The sequence below is a fragment of the Anolis carolinensis genome, chromosome 2 (assembly GCF_035594765.1).
Source record: "Anolis carolinensis isolate JA03-04 chromosome 2, rAnoCar3.1.pri, whole genome shotgun sequence".
Taxonomy (NCBI): Eukaryota; Metazoa; Chordata; class Lepidosauria; order Squamata; family Dactyloidae; genus Anolis; species Anolis carolinensis.
The window spans coordinates 157,677,803-157,693,494 of record NC_085842.1 but is presented as its reverse complement, the minus strand read 5'-3'; the positions used below and the strand labels follow the sequence as shown (position 1 = coordinate 157,693,494).

Below are 15,692 nucleotides of genomic sequence, written 5' to 3'. Positions count from 1 at the left end.
TCCTGAGCAAACTATCCTAATCTTTCTAAAAATACAAACACATACTTCTAGAATCTCTTTAGGTCAGAAAAATGTGCCACATTTATTTCATTTTATTGAACTTATTAACACCCCTGGAGTCCCACAAAAAGTCATTTGATAGCCCCATTTTTTGTGATTTAATACAAAACAAAACATTTCCATGAATTATTTTTGGCTCTTTGTTCTGAAATAATTGTAAAATTATGCAATGAGACTATCTTTATTTTAAATATATTTAGCTGAGTCTTGAGGATATTATATGGATGTTATCAGTCTGGGTTACTCAAAAGGTTTTTGTCCTTGTGACAACGCAAAACGTTGTTTATTCCTCGCTTCCAACTCACGGACCAGCCCATGCCAGAGCTCCCTGTCGGCTGTTGCCACCCCCAGCTCCTTCAAGGTCAAGCCAGTCACTTCAAGGATAACATCCATGCAAAACATTAGCCAAAGTAACTAAAATGGAATGTCCATGCATAGCAGGGTCCTCTGCTATAATGTATGTTTCCCAAAAATGTTTTTTTTTCTGTTTCCTTTCCATAAAAGAAGCTCCAGTCTCCTTCCATCCTGGATGTAAACAGGTTGAAACCTGGATTTTACTTCTAAATTGGATTTTTAAAAAAGACATTTGCTTGTTTCTAGCTCTAGAATTGTCTGTAGAAGTTCCTGGAGGTCCACAGAGTCAGAAATCACTTGGCCCTAACCTATAGGTATAGTATATACATCACATACACAGCTTTCAGAGGTTACCAGCAAAATCTGGTTGGCCACAGCTATAAATATATCACTGATGGATTTTAATCTGATTCAGTAACATAATCTAGGTTTTACATTAGCCACCATATAACATAAATCCATAGGGAATCTAAAAAACTCTATATAAAGCATTATAATAGAAATAAAACTAAAACAATGAAGACTTCAGATTTTAAAATGAAGAGGCCTAGATTATGGCAGGTGATTTGTTGAAAAATCTTTAGGTGAAAGGAAATCCACCAAGAAACAACAAAACATACTGTTCTTTAATGAGATGACATAAATATGTTCTTATGGAACAAAAAAAAATCCCTAGGAGAGAAACATAATGGTTGCATAGGACAGTTCAATTCCCCAAAAACGGAAGGAGAGAGGAAGTAAAAGAAGCTGTTTTCAAGTATTACCTGAATAAAAGATAATCACTAGGTCCTATTCCAACTCAAACCTGAAATATTTCTCCTGGTCTTGAATGCTGAGAGCTTTCCTCGCCTAACTCCTGACTGGCCACACCAAATAAGTTCTGGAAGAACCTGGCTGCCACCACTAGAGGGAGCCCCACACCACCACTGCCCGAGTTCTTCTGCCAGCTCACTTCTCAGCCTGTGCTTTACAGATTTTTGATCCCCAGCCACAGAAATGGAAACTGAACCAGATTTATCCCAAGCAGCCTGCCTACAACTGCCAAACATTCTCTACATTAGACAGAGGACAGCAGGCTTCATTCTACAAAATGTCACTCATGGTAAACAAACAACAGGACCTTTGCTGCTGAGTGATAAGTGTACAGAAGAGCGAGGAACAGGGGAAAAGCCCTTATCCTTGAACATTTTGAGACCCGGATCCCAGTGCACACATTAAGTCAGCAAGTACAGGGCTTCTGAATCTCCTTAGAGATGGCAACTCACCTGTAACAGGACCCCACTATGTGCATCCACATTGGGCCAAGGGTTCTTGGCTTTGCCTTGCTCCAGCAGCACATTAGGGACAATCTTGTACAGCTGGGCCACCAGCTTGAAGAGAGGATCTTTGGGAAGGTGCTTGAGGGCAAATTCTCTCTGGCAAGTGTAGCGGGGATCCGTCTTCCTCAACACTGCATGGCCATAGCCAGGAACCACCTGCAATGCAAGATGTCAGAAACACTTGGCACAATGCAAAGGGAGTGAGAGACAGTCATGTGGATGGTGTCTAACAGAAGCTCTCCATTAGCACTGGTTGGCTATGTTTTTTCTCCCAAAGCCCTGGATTTTTCATTCCATGAAAAACTGAAACCATCCTTACAGTGGGAATCTATTTGAAAGCCACCAGCTCCTCTCTGCAGGCTTAGTTTTCTAGTAGTCCTTGCAGGAGGACAGAAACCTCACAATTCCAGTTCCAATTTGGACTGTATTCCGTGTGTTCACATAATTAAAGTAATGAAAAAAGAGCAGATATTGGAAACAACTTCCAGAACCTCACAGTCAGCATGGCTAATAGGATTCTGGGAACAGTAAGCCAAAAAAAGTAAACTTTTCCAAACTCTGGTTCTCGTTAATCTATTTTGGGAGGTTTTAATTTTTTTCTGTATTGTCTATTCAATTGCGACCATATCCTCACCATTTCCACTTGCCACCTGCCTGTTCAACATACCTTCAAGGTCATGTGACTGGCATGACAACATGGAGTGCCATTACCTTTCCACCGGAGTGGTACCAATTGATCTGCTCACATTTGCATGTTTATGAACTGCTAAGTTGGCCAAAGCTGGGGCTAACTGCGAGAGCTCATCCCGCTCCCCAGATTTGAACCGCCGACCTTTGGGTCAGCAAGTTCAGTAGCTCAGCAGTTCAACCTGCTTCGCCACCAGGGGCTCATTGGTATATATTGGTTTGTATACCTATTTTATATAACTATATACCTGCGGTCACAAGTGGAAAGAGTTTAAGAAGCCCTGACATATAACTTGATACATAGGGGGAGGAGAGAGAGCATATTGGACTAGATTACTCCTGCAGCTCCTTTCAACTCTTAAGATTATGTGGAAAAAGATAATTTAGTGCCCTACCACCAAATTCAGTCTTTCCCCATTTCAGAATGGGCCTTACTCATTAAATGAGGTCAATTCTGACAAACCCTGCAAACTAAGCTGCTTGTTTCTCTTAACAAACACCTTCTTTCAGTTGTTTTTGAGACCTGGATGCTGCTACTCACCCTGCCAGAGTTCAAGGTGTTCCAAATGAAATCCCTCAGCTTTTCATCAGACACATCTTCCCCCAGCTCCTTCTGCAGGCTGGTCAACCACACCAGCACTTCCTGCAAGAGGCCCATGAAATATGCTGATGTTATGCAAGAACAAGAGAACACCTCTCCAAAGTTTTCCTCCTTCACATAGAATCCATGCTGAGCAACGTGGCCCCTACCTGATTTGCAAGACCATGGAGTGGCCCAGCCAAACCATTCATGGCTGCAGCAAAAGACAAGTAAGGATCGGAGAGGGCACTGCCCACCAAATGGCTAGTGTGTGCACTGACGTTCCCACCCTCATGGTCACTGTAGAAAGAAAAAAGAGAAGAGGGGAAATCAGTAGGGAACAGCCTAGTTTGTACACAGAGTTACAAAACTGTAGACAGAAGCGCATATCCAACTTTTCACATGCTTCTGACTAAGCATCTTGTCAAAATTTTCTATTGTAGTTTGAACAAGAACAAACAAGGTTGCAAATATAACATTAGTATGTAAATGAATTTATTCCTGAACTACTTCACACATTTAGATTTGAGGCAAATATCTAAAATACATTATTTCTAAATTACAGATGGCTTATACTTGAGTCAATAAGTTTTCCCAGTTTTTTTGTGGTGAAATTAGGTGCCTCGGCTTATATTTGGGTCATCTTATACTTGAGTATATACGGTATCTAAAACACTTTACATATCTCCTGAAAACACTTTACTCATACATAGTATGTGGTGGCCTGAGTATGGGGTTTCATGCAACCATAGCTACTGAGCAGTGGTACTTAAAAGCCATCTCTCCTCGCCCAAGTATTTCTCAGAAACCCTGTGTCCAAAACTGGGAACAGAGACAATTTGTTGGAGAGACTGTGCAAAAGCTGCTCCTGAACAGGAAGATGAGCCAGAGTGCCAGGCCTTAGGACTCGCATCATGGGTCAGTAAAGGACTAGGACAGATAAAAGTCCAAAAAGCCTGGTGCACCAAAAGTTCCACACCCCGGTTCAGTTGAACACATTTATACAAGCAGTAAACTTTGATATTGCCAAAAGCTCAACATGGAAATTGATGCGTTACACAGGAGGAAACAAAGGTTCTCACATACAAAAGTATGCATTGCTGTCTCCTCATCCACTGGTAAGGCACCTTCACTTTGTTCAGGAGACCAAAAAACACATTGAAACAAAGGGCTCAACACTTAAGGCAAAATCAGAGGGCAGAAATAATAAGTTCAGAGGCGCTGTGCTAAAACATTTCTCTCTGTGACTCTCTGAATAAGATGGGAGCCAGTTACATTTGAATTGCTTCAATTTTGTAAATGTTTTAGCACTAATTGGCAATGTTTCCATTTATAGCTTCCCTGTCCCTGCCAATGGACATGCAATGCTCTTTCTGTCCCAGATCTGGCTATTTTTGTTCTTCCTCCTCCACAGCTTGGGCTTGGAGGATTCGGAATAACACACTACTTCGGATGTTGCACTGCAACTCCCATTCCTAGCCAAAACAACTCGTAATAGTAAGGAATGCTGGGAGCCACACTCTAATAACTCCAGAAAGTTGCAAGATTCTACCATGTGCCACAGAACCTAATATTTCCAGAATCTTCAAGTTAATACATGCTCAAGACATGCTTGTGAATCCACAAACCATGAAACTTACCTGTGAATGGTGAGGTAGAGTCGCATAAGTTCAATGAACTGGGGATCATTGTAACCCAGCATGTTGGTGAAGTTGTGTGACCAGTCTAAGGCAGGGTCAATGGCGCCAATGCTACTGCCCTCACGGTACAGGTTACGGTAGATCTTTGCAGCAATACATGGCAGCTTGGCAATCAAGTCCATGGAGTCTTCATAGATGAACTGCAAAGCAGTAAAGGGGGGGGGGAGAAAGTGAATTCTTCCCAGTCCAATTCTACCTTAAATAACAGCTCATTACCTGTCAACCGGCCACAGCCAGCAGTGAATACCAAGACTTGAGGGAGCCTTTAAAAGGATTCTTTCTAACTTCATTTCCATGCACAAGCCTCTTGGAACAGAGGAATACTAATCTACAAGAATCTGTAGCAAAATAAAAGTGTCCTTAAGGTGCTACCAAACCCTTCTGTTTGCTAAGCAGATGATCTGGAAGTAAATACAAATAACCACCGTTACCTAGTCTAATAGGCTTAGAAGTATGAGCACTTTCCTTCTGTAATGACCACTAGGGGCTTAACATCAACAATTCCATCACTCTGCACCTTAGATTTTCTTTCAATTTTTTTGTGAAAGGATTTCAAAAGTAAAAACTGTATCCAAGAGAAGCTATCCTATCCTTATCTTCCCACTTCCATACTTATCCTTCTAAAATATTAAAATTGATCATCCCAGTCTTTCGTTTCAACTGATCATGGATCACTGTGGCCCATACCCAAAATTGCAGCAACATACATGGATATGTATGGCCATTTAATAATATGGAATATGGATATCTCTGTTTTTGTAAATCTACAGAGGGTTTTTGGAAAAAAACTCCTGTGGATCCAGAGTACTGGATTCAGACAGCTATGTAATCCTGAACATGTTTCACACTGGGCAACATCCTAAGCCACAACACATTTCCGTACATTTCAAATGCAGGGTTTGCCCAATCAATATTAGTTCTATTACTGTTGCAAAACTATCCCATGTGATTGGGCATTGTGTCTTAGTAATTTCTACACCTGGTTTACTGCCTGGGTTGCCTGGTTATTTTCCAAGCTGGCTGCACTGACGCAGTTGCAAGGCTGATATAATTACGCAACTCAATCAGGCCGAACAATGTGGTTCTTGCACACAAAGAGGCCAGTGTGAATGGATGGCATTATTACAGCAGGTATGATGCAGAGCAGTATCTGATTTATAATTGAGGCAGGTTTATCTCTTCTGTCACCATCTGCTCTGTGTCCACCAGATTTGCATGCTAGAGAAGGGAGAGATGATGAGGCCTCCTGATACAGACAAATCAACAAATTGATCAGGCCAGGAGGCAGTTAAGCAGATGCAGAAACAGAAGCAAGATGAGTCTGGGAAGGTTTAAGAAAAGCTTTATGGAGCCTGAAATCTCACTGAAATGGTGTGGCAAAGGAGGTAGGTGAGTAGCCAATCCAAGGCATCAGCTAAAATAGGACAGAGACATGGGAGAGAAACAAAGAAAAATGCGTGCAAAAGTGGTGCATTAGAATCAAGCAATTGTATCTTTCTCTATGAAGCTCTAGTTTTACACATGGTTTGCCTTCAAAAAAGTGATCGCCCCTACCTTCGCCATGTGTTCAGAAGAGGCATAACAATTCAACTATGACACTCAGAGCTGAATACAACAGAAGATGTGGAAGAAGAAATGTAGGAAAAGAAACTTACACTGACTAAACAGAAATAATTCTAAAAATGTCATTGATATGTGCTACAAACAAGTGAATCTTTACCAAAAAAATTCCGCATTGTTCAATGGAAAATGTTGCCTTTGATAATAATAAATGATATGGATGATTAGTCATGAGTTTTTAAGAAATGGGATCCTTGCTCAGCCATGGAGACTCACTGTGTAACACTGGGCAAGTTACATTCTCTCAGTCCTATAGAAAGGCAATGGTAACCCCCCTCTGAAAAAATACTTGCCAAGAAAACTCCATGATGTGTTTGTTTAGGGCAGTGGTTTACAACCTGTGGTCCATGGACCACCAGTGGTCCCCAAGAACTAAAATATGGTCCACAGCCTCACCATTACTACACGGTTGCAACGAGAGTGACTTGGTCTCGCGAAACCCTCTTATAGTGCCAAGGCAACAGTGATGTCAGGTGGGGAGAGGCTGGCTACCCACGAAAGGAGTGACAATAAGTCTCCTGACTGCTGCTTCTCCTCCTCCTCCCTCCCCCCGAGCAGAGCCATTCCATGTGGCCTCTGAAAGCGGAGGCGCCTTGGTGTCTTCGTTTTTAGACCTGTTTTTGGGAATATTTGTGGTGCTGATTCAGAAAATAGTATTGGATAGACCACATCAGCTCTAGAATATTAAATATGGTTTTCTGTGGGTGAGCAGATGGCAATTAGTGGGTGGCATATGTTCTGTATCAGAAACTAGAGCTGATGTGGTCTATCAATGCAATTTTATGAATAAGCACCCCAAATAACCAAACCGAATCTAAAGTTGACCAACTGATTCATAACCCTTTTGGTACTAATGTTCAGAAGTGATCACTGGTCAAAGTGGTCCCTGGTCAAAAAAAGGTTGAGAACCACTGGTTTAAGGTGGTTGAAAACTTGAACGGAAACAAGAATAACAAATATTTTCAGATCCCCTCTATACAGACAAAGTACTGTATAGAAGAAATATGAAGCATTTCCTCTATATAAGAAGCTAGAAGTGACAACCTGCCACTTTTCCTTTTCAACATGTACTTTGAAGACTTTGCCTCTGAAAGAACTTCTTCTATATAAAAAAAGAGTTGTTAATTTCTAGTTCTACAAATTCTGTATCACAAAAAATAAATATGGAAGTTGTCATCCAAAACATGTGGAGAACCTCTCTGTCACACACACATTCACAAGCATGCATATGCAGAATAGTCCACTTTTTCACTTAATCCTTGTGTAGATTTGTTAAAAATGGATGGCAAAAACATGACAATGAGCTGTACATCTCCCCCCCCACAACATCGGTTTCTTGCTACAAGAAAGGGGAGATTTGCACTTCTAGGAGACACAATTCACTTTCTAAAACAAGTCCCTCCCCCAAAATGATTTTGTCTTAGCAAAACACAATCACAACCCCACCAGCCATTTTTCAAAGACTTGGAAGTTGCCCTCCAGTTCCTTCCTTGTACAACCCACAGTGAGGGTGGGAAATGGCCACTGGTCCAGAATTGTCCAGCCTTGATAGAAAAGGGAAAGTTGTATACCACCTGCTGACCTTCCATGCCACACTTACCTCCCAGTACTTGGTCCGACTGATTCCCTCGGAGTAGGCGCGGGCAAAAGTACTCTCACTGTTGAGGGCGGTGACAGCGGCACTGAGTTGTGACATGGGGTGAAGATTGGTGGGGAAATTGTCCAGCATGGTCACCACATGGGAAGGCAGGGCTGCCCTCTTGGCCCACTCTCGAGACAGCCAGCTCACCTGCACAAAGAAAGTACATTGCTCTGCCATTGTAACTAAAAAGGAATAGAGCAAGTCTTCCATGCTCTCTGTTATCTTCTTCAGCTCCACACACACAACCAATGCTTTCTCCCCATTTGTTCTGGGATACAGAAACATGCTGCATAATTATTCAAAAGACCATTTAAATGAAATGCAACGTCAGAAAATACAAGCTGCAGCTTCCCATCCATCCCTGGTATGTAGTGAGGATTCAAGGGACTCTTTTGTCTCCTTACCTGTTCTTGTGAGGGGATTTCTCCTGTCACCAGCAACCAGAACAGTCCTTCAGGAAGAGGTTCTGCGCCTCCTGGGGCTTTGGGCAACAGCTTCTGGCACTCGGGAATGCTGTAGCCACGGAAACGGATGCCCTAAAACCACGAAGAAGTGTGGGGAGGAATTACATCTCACAGACAAGTCTGTTAAATTATTTATTCAATGTGTTTTCCTAGAAAGTCTGGAGTGACTTACCTCATCAGGGTCCAAAACTGAGGTCTCGTATATTAGCCCTTTCATGCCTCTCATGCCACCATAGAGCTGAAGAGAAAGGGAACTAGTTAAGTAAGTGAAAACAATTGCCTCTATGACAACACACAAGCCATCTCAAATGGACAAAGTAGAACCAGCCTTGCTACATAGACTGCAGGCAACATGTGCCTATTCTCACACATTTTGCTCCCCTCAGATACGTGTTATGCCCATATGATAAGCTTCCCACTTGGATCTGGTAATACTAATTTAATGATTGTCCATCCAGTAGATCTACAACATCTAATACCAGAAGTGGCCATTATTGCAAAATAAGATTTTACTGACTACGTTGATGATCAACTGATGAAGATGTAGAGCAGAGAGATGTATATCCACCCTCCCGCATAATATATGGTCTTCCTTATTATTTAGGGGAGAGAATGAGCCCCCTCAGACCTACAAACAAACCGTTTTTGCCCTAAAGAGAAAGATGGGAGCAGCTGCCGAACTGAGCTTTTATATGCTTCTTTAACATCTCGGAAATTGGCAGCTAACATTACATTATTCTCTTATTTCCCATAACTGGGGCAAAGTGAATGAAAGTTTCAATGAGTATGTGAAACATTTTATCTGTTGGAATGCCAGACACCAGGGTAAGAAACTCAGTTTGACCCAGATATTGTAATGACTGTACTAAATCCAAAGTAACTATCTTATGCCTATGAAAGCATGTGCCATGATATCCTGCATACAATTTATATAAATTTATCTTTCACATGCATATTTCTCCTGCTCTGGAGTCACATCTACACACACGTCCTCTCTTTATTATACACACTCTGTGAAGTCAGAAATAGTAGACAAGTCAGAGAATGCAACACAAAGATAGGGATTTTTTGTACCACTCAAAGCTCTATTACACCACAACATTTGCAACAACTTGAATCATTCACACATCAATGACCATCTGCCTCACATCCTGTCCCTCAGTTTCAGCATCTTATGTCACCAAATTGTTCCAAAGCCCTCTCTGGAAATAAAGCAAAAAGAAAGCTTTATTCCTTGACACTCCCTTCAGGACTCAAGACAGCAAGCAGGAGAAACAGAGACAAATCTCTTAAATAAAAGTCGGCTTTGGTCTCATGAGGGCTGGGAGGCAATTTCCCCCCTCCAACCGCTCTTATGTGTAAGACTGCACCCCCTTTTAGCTACATCTCAATAAAAATGTGTGGAATCTTTTGCACATTTTCACACACCTTGGAGCTTTAATCATAGTATTTATGTGAAACTCCTTCTAAACACTACTACAAACATGAAATTGGGGATTTTAGGAGCTGGATAAATTACGCTCAAGCAGTCTGTATGCAGGCCACACTTTCCCCAATCCTGATCTATACTAATAAAAAGGATGTACAGAGCAGTAGTCCAGAAATTATGAAAATAAGATGCCTAAAACTAACAATGTATATGAGGAAGACCCTAGGAGCGTGCACTTTGGGGCTATTTGATTTTTAAAACACACTAAATAACTAATTTAAGCATGCCTGTATTTTAAACCCTCCAGCAATTTCAGTCACTAAGCACCAGACTTCCTTAACTAAGGCAAACTGTTGCAACTAACTGAACCCAGGAACAATAGCGGCTTCAAGGGGCTATTATAAGGTGGTACCTGTCCCTTTCTCCTTGTGGCACAGAAATGGTACAACATAGCCATAACTTACCATAACAGAATTTTGGTGTATCAAACCAAAGGCAATTCCAACCCATGTGAAGTCAGGTACATTCGCAACTAATAAAGCTTAAGAACATTTATACATGGAACAGACAAATAATTCATAGAATCCAATAATACTGTCTACTCCAGCTAACAGCGGCTCTCAAATTTCCTGGCAGAGGTCATTTCTACTCTCACCTCTTTGACAGTTTTCACTTGAGATGCTAGTGTTCTGATGGCTATCTTGCCATCTGGCACTGAACCATGTCCTCTTGTCATGGCCTTATTTTTGTTAGCTGAACTTTAGTGTCACAAATACTTTAATCATCCTAGTTCTTTGTGATCCCTTGTCTAGATTTCATACGAATGTTTCATTTTATAGCAGCCATGAGGGCTATCTGTGGGATAGAGCACAGAGGTGTCTCTGAATGGAGAACTGCCAGGAATAAGCCAAAAACAATGCCTCAATACAAGTCTCAGGTCTCATCTGAAATAACTGTAGGTCTCCTAGGCCATCTTTCACCACTTCACTTGAGGGATTTAGTCAGATGACAAAAACCTCCAAATCTGCCTACAAGTATTTACAAGAAAATAAACAGAGGGAGCACAACATAGTGGCTTCTTTACAACTTTAGTCTGGTCACAACAACTTAATTTACAAGCAACAACCACTAGGATCTTTACATACTCACATATTCTAAAGCCATGCCTGTAAAACTCACCATATCCACAGTGATTTGACCAATAACTGTGCTCCCATATTGTTGTCTGAAGCTTTTCAGTCTTGCTTGCTCTTTGGGGATCATGTTTGCAAGAACGTCTTTCAAATTCTGAAAACAAAACAATCCAGTCAGACCTTCGACAAAATTACAATTGAACCACCATGTGAACATAACCAAGAAAGCAAGGGGGCAAAAGAAAGAGGGAAGAAAACCAAATAGGCTGGATTCTATCTTCTTTTTTAGCAAAATGAGATAGTGGCTTAATGTAACTGTTTTTAGCAGGACAAATAAACACACTGCATATTATTTTACCCCAAAGTATGATTTTCATGGTTGATATGAAATCTCTCTCATATAAGTTGGCAGTTTAAGAAAATGATAACTTTACCATTCAACTTAAGCATCTTTCCATAGGTTACTATGGAGGAGGTATGAACTCCCCACTGTTATTGACAAAATCAATGAAAAGAAACCATGTTGAAATCAAGCTCAGTCCCAGCCAGCCATTACAGTTATCTTGTATAGTAGATGCCAGCTCTTCCATAAGTACTATTTACTAATATTATTAATAGCAGGTTTCCAATTTAATATCAGATGAGTCTGTGATCCAGTTTTTACTGATGTTGAGCTATTATTAATTTCGCAGCACAACAAAAATGTAATCAGATCTTTATTATCTAATCATTATAGCTTACCGTGGAAGCGCTGGCATGTCTTGCAGCAAAAATGATGCATGATGAGTTCTGTAAGGAAAAAGAGGAGGTGTGTAAATATTTGCTTTACGGTAACAAAATTTAAGGCGGAAAGCCCAGTCACATATATCCCACCCAATAAGATAATGGTTCTCAACCTGTGGGTCCCCAGATAATTTTGGCCTTGAACTCCCAGAAATCCCAACAACTGGTAAACTGGCTGGAATTGCTGGGAGTTGTAGGCCAATACACCTGGGGATTTACAGGTTGAGAACCAGTGCCCTAAGACAACTGCTTTATCATTTAAATGGAAAAATCTGGAAATTTGGGGAACACAGACAAAAACATCGATGAAACAGCTTCCTTTCCAGAATCTATGAAATGTTTTTAAAGATGTTTTACTGACTCAATATTTGTATGGCAGACTGTCTACTGAATAGAATGATAACTCTTTGGCAACTTAGAGGCAAATAAAATGTAACTCAAATCTAAAAGGCATTTTGCACTTAGTGGATTATGAGGAAGGCCTGTCATTTATGTTGACAAATCACTGAGATTTGTATTTTTAATACTAGTTCTATTATACCGACGCATGTTTGCTTGCCTAGCCTTTAAGACTATCACAATTTCTGTCAAAATAGACTTCCTTTCATTATCAAATACCACAATTAGAATTTGTGTTTACTATTTTCATTTTCTCTTGATTCTCTGATAACAAAAGTACATGAGTTGAAGGTAGCATAGTATGCAACAGTTTGCAACTCTTTTTCTTCTACGGGATATATTTACAATTTTGTTTGTATTACATTTAGGCTTTTCTATTTTTAAACTTAAGAAATATGCCAAATATTCTTGTTTTATTCACTTGTTAAATTATGAATTAAGCATTTTACATTGCCAAAACAGTAAAAAAAGTATGAAAAGGAATAAAGTATGGCATTTATTTCAATTCTCCTCAATTGTTTTTTTCTTGCAAAACCTAGACTTTGAAAAAAAAAAATCTCCATGACTTCAAAATTCTGATGAAGTTTACCTCTTTAAAGATCCATGTCCCACTCCCCCATGCAACTCACAACACATTAATTCTCACTCTCATTTGACATTAATCATCAGTAAATTTATGGTTTGTTTATCAATGTTATTTACCTATATACCCGGGGTCATGTAAAATGCCTCAGGCGAAAAGGGGTTGCGAGTGGAAAAATGTTTTAGAAGCCCTGCTCTAAGTAACCAAATTCAGCTTTTTCTGTTGTACATCTATGAAACTAAAAGCAAACCAGCAGTATTATGTTGCAGCAATATTATATTTATATTAAAGTAGGGAACGTTTCCAATGTTTCTACAGCAAAATCCTTGTATCTGTGGGGGATATATTCCCAGCTGAACCATGATTATCTGAAACTGTGGATACAATTAAATGCCATTGAATTAGCTCACTTCCCTTCTCAGCATACCTTGGAGTTGCAAGATCTAGAGATAGCTAGAGAGCAATTTTATAGAAATTGCCTAGCTCCTCCGATGCAACTCTACGGTAACATGTAGGGCAAGCATACCGCAGAATATGGAAGACCTAGCAAATTTTTAAAAGGACCATTCACATTTAGTGAAACTGCAGATATGGGTTTCATGGCTACAAAAGCCTTACTGTATATATGCTTGAAACGTTTCCTTTGCTGACCAGGCTTTTGAGAAATAAAATCCAAAACAACTTGAAGATCAAATGCCGCCCAGCCCTGTTTTACTACAGCAGAGATGGAAAATCTGTTATCTTATCTTTGTCTGTGCTGTCTAGAACTCATGAGAATTGCAGTCTAGTAACACCTGGGTGGCCACAAATTGACCACTCCTCAGCCACAGAAAACAAGTAATACTTTGTCCCACTCAAGGTACTCTCCTCACTAACACACACATTTTCCTTGTGTACAATTCTGTTTTCACCTCTACAGATCCTGCTACTAATGTTGTAGAGGCCTAGCATCAGACTGCCAAGAGTTTTGGTCAAGCGCCACGAGTTTCTCTCACAAGGGAAAAGCACAGTGTGTTACAGTTTCACAGTCCAGCAATACTGCTGGTTTAGCAGCATTGGATACTTTGCAAACTGACGAGGGTCAACACCAGAATGACAGAGCTGCAGTTTCATTCCATTCTTGTGTTGAGAGGCACAGAAACCGTTATCTGAATGGGCAAAATGTAAATCAGGCATATCCAACCTTTTGGCTTCCCTGGTCCACAATGAAAAAAGAATTGTCTTGGGCCACCATAATGCTAACAATAATCGATGAGCAAAAAAATCCAAAAACACGTAATTTTTGTGGTATCTGCCACCACAGATAAGCAAAAAAGAGTCCTAATTATGTACCACCCCGTTTGGAGGGTCTTTTAAAATAATTGTGCAGGTCTTCTGGCCGGACTGTTTGCAACTATTATGTGAATTTCGGATAATACTCCAATATTTGTAGACGTAACATATTCTGATTATTCCATCCCGTTCTGTTGTTGTTTACGGAGTTCATGATTGAGTCTTTTGTAAAAAAACTCATTATGCTTTAGTTTATCATTTTATATTGGGCCACAGGTTGGACAAGCTTGATTTAATCAGACGACAACAGAGTTATGACAAACATCGTACAAAGGAGCCAACAGAAATCATTAATCTATTACCAAAGATACGACAACAAAGCCTCAATTGTCCAAAGCATGAACAGATACTTTTGGAAATCCATCCCAGTATCTGTCCAACTCAAAAATATTCACAGAGCATAACCAGACCTGTGTATCATCTGTGGGTTCCTACAGGTCAAGAAAAATGCATGCTACAGAAAAATAAACAGGTACTGTTTAATTTTCACACTTCACAGGAGTAACCAAATACCTGTAGCGCTTAGGTCTTGATAATTCAATATTTAAATTTTCCAGGTTGTTTTTGGTATATACTATGACCTCCTAATCCATGGATTCAATATTCAAGGTTTTACGGAAGTATTTGTGGGCCAGGCCTTCCTAGATCCTCTAAACCTAAATGTGTCATATAAATATGGAATTGATAACCTGAGCCTGCTTCTTGGATTGAAAAAACTCTTAGCTACATTCCATACAAACTTGAATTATTCCAGATAAGCACAATTTAAAGGTAAATGTGGGCAACTGCAGTGGGGCCAATTTTCACCAATGTATCATTTCCCAGTGGGCTGGTTTCAATTTCAGTCTACGTTTTGGAGTAATTGAAAGTGAAGCAAAACTGCTGTATTTTGCAGAATATTTGAGTTATGGGGGTGTTAAAAAGGTGCTATACTATTGCCAGCAGACCACCGACATGGATTAATAACACTGGACAACACACACTTTGGCGCCTCAAATGTTAAGTCTTTTTCTGGGTATATTTGGCCTGCTGATTCCAAAAATGGCACCACTTTTCCCCTATCAATTCTAGTTTTTGAGATACAGAACATATGTCACATATTGTTCTTCACCCTCCTTGCCCATATCAGCCATCTCTGATGTGTTTTATCAAATACAATTTTCTGAATCAGTGCCCCAGGAACAGGCCTAAAAACCAAGGCATCAAGATTGTGTGTGGGGGGGTGGGGGGTGGGGGGGGCTGTGTATTTTAAGGTCAGGAAAATCTATACTTTGATAAATGCAAAATTCAGTAGCTATATTCTTGGAACCCATGTATTCTTCCACTGGATGAGATTATCTAAGGAAACCTTGATCCACATTCTTTTTATTATGACAGAATCAAGAGGGCTTCTACTCTGTCATCAACCCAATGGAATTTCCTTCATTGAACTGACAACTCTTGATACAACATAGAGTGCACAATTGGAAATTGTTCCCCATTGTATTATATTCTTTTTCTTTTGTATTGTGCCTTAATTTGTTCTGGAAAAGTCAAGTTTCTTTTTCACTGTTTCCTTCCCACTCCCTCATAAACAGAAAAAGCAATTAGACAGAAAGCCATAAAAG

At 40.2% G+C, this 15,692-nt stretch overlaps 1 protein-coding gene across 1 annotated transcript in view; it reads right to left on the bottom strand.

Moving 5' to 3' along the window:
- The window catches only part of cs (citrate synthase), a 34,662-nt gene that overhangs the window by 1,950 nt on the left and 17,020 nt on the right, over window positions 1-15,692 (bottom strand). Inside the window, exons 2-10 of the mRNA XM_008104001.3 lie at window positions 11,730-11,777; window positions 11,035-11,142; window positions 8,599-8,664; window positions 8,367-8,498; window positions 7,921-8,109; window positions 4,641-4,840; window positions 3,171-3,300; window positions 2,962-3,063; window positions 1,680-1,889 (exon numbers count right to left, since the gene is read on the bottom strand). Coding sequence (XP_008102208.1) covers window positions 1,680-1,889; window positions 2,962-3,063; window positions 3,171-3,300; window positions 4,641-4,840; window positions 7,921-8,109; window positions 8,367-8,498; window positions 8,599-8,664; window positions 11,035-11,142; window positions 11,730-11,777 — 1,185 coding nt within the window. The remainder of the gene's footprint in view (window positions 1-1,679; window positions 1,890-2,961; window positions 3,064-3,170; window positions 3,301-4,640; window positions 4,841-7,920; window positions 8,110-8,366; window positions 8,499-8,598; window positions 8,665-11,034; window positions 11,143-11,729; window positions 11,778-15,692) is intronic.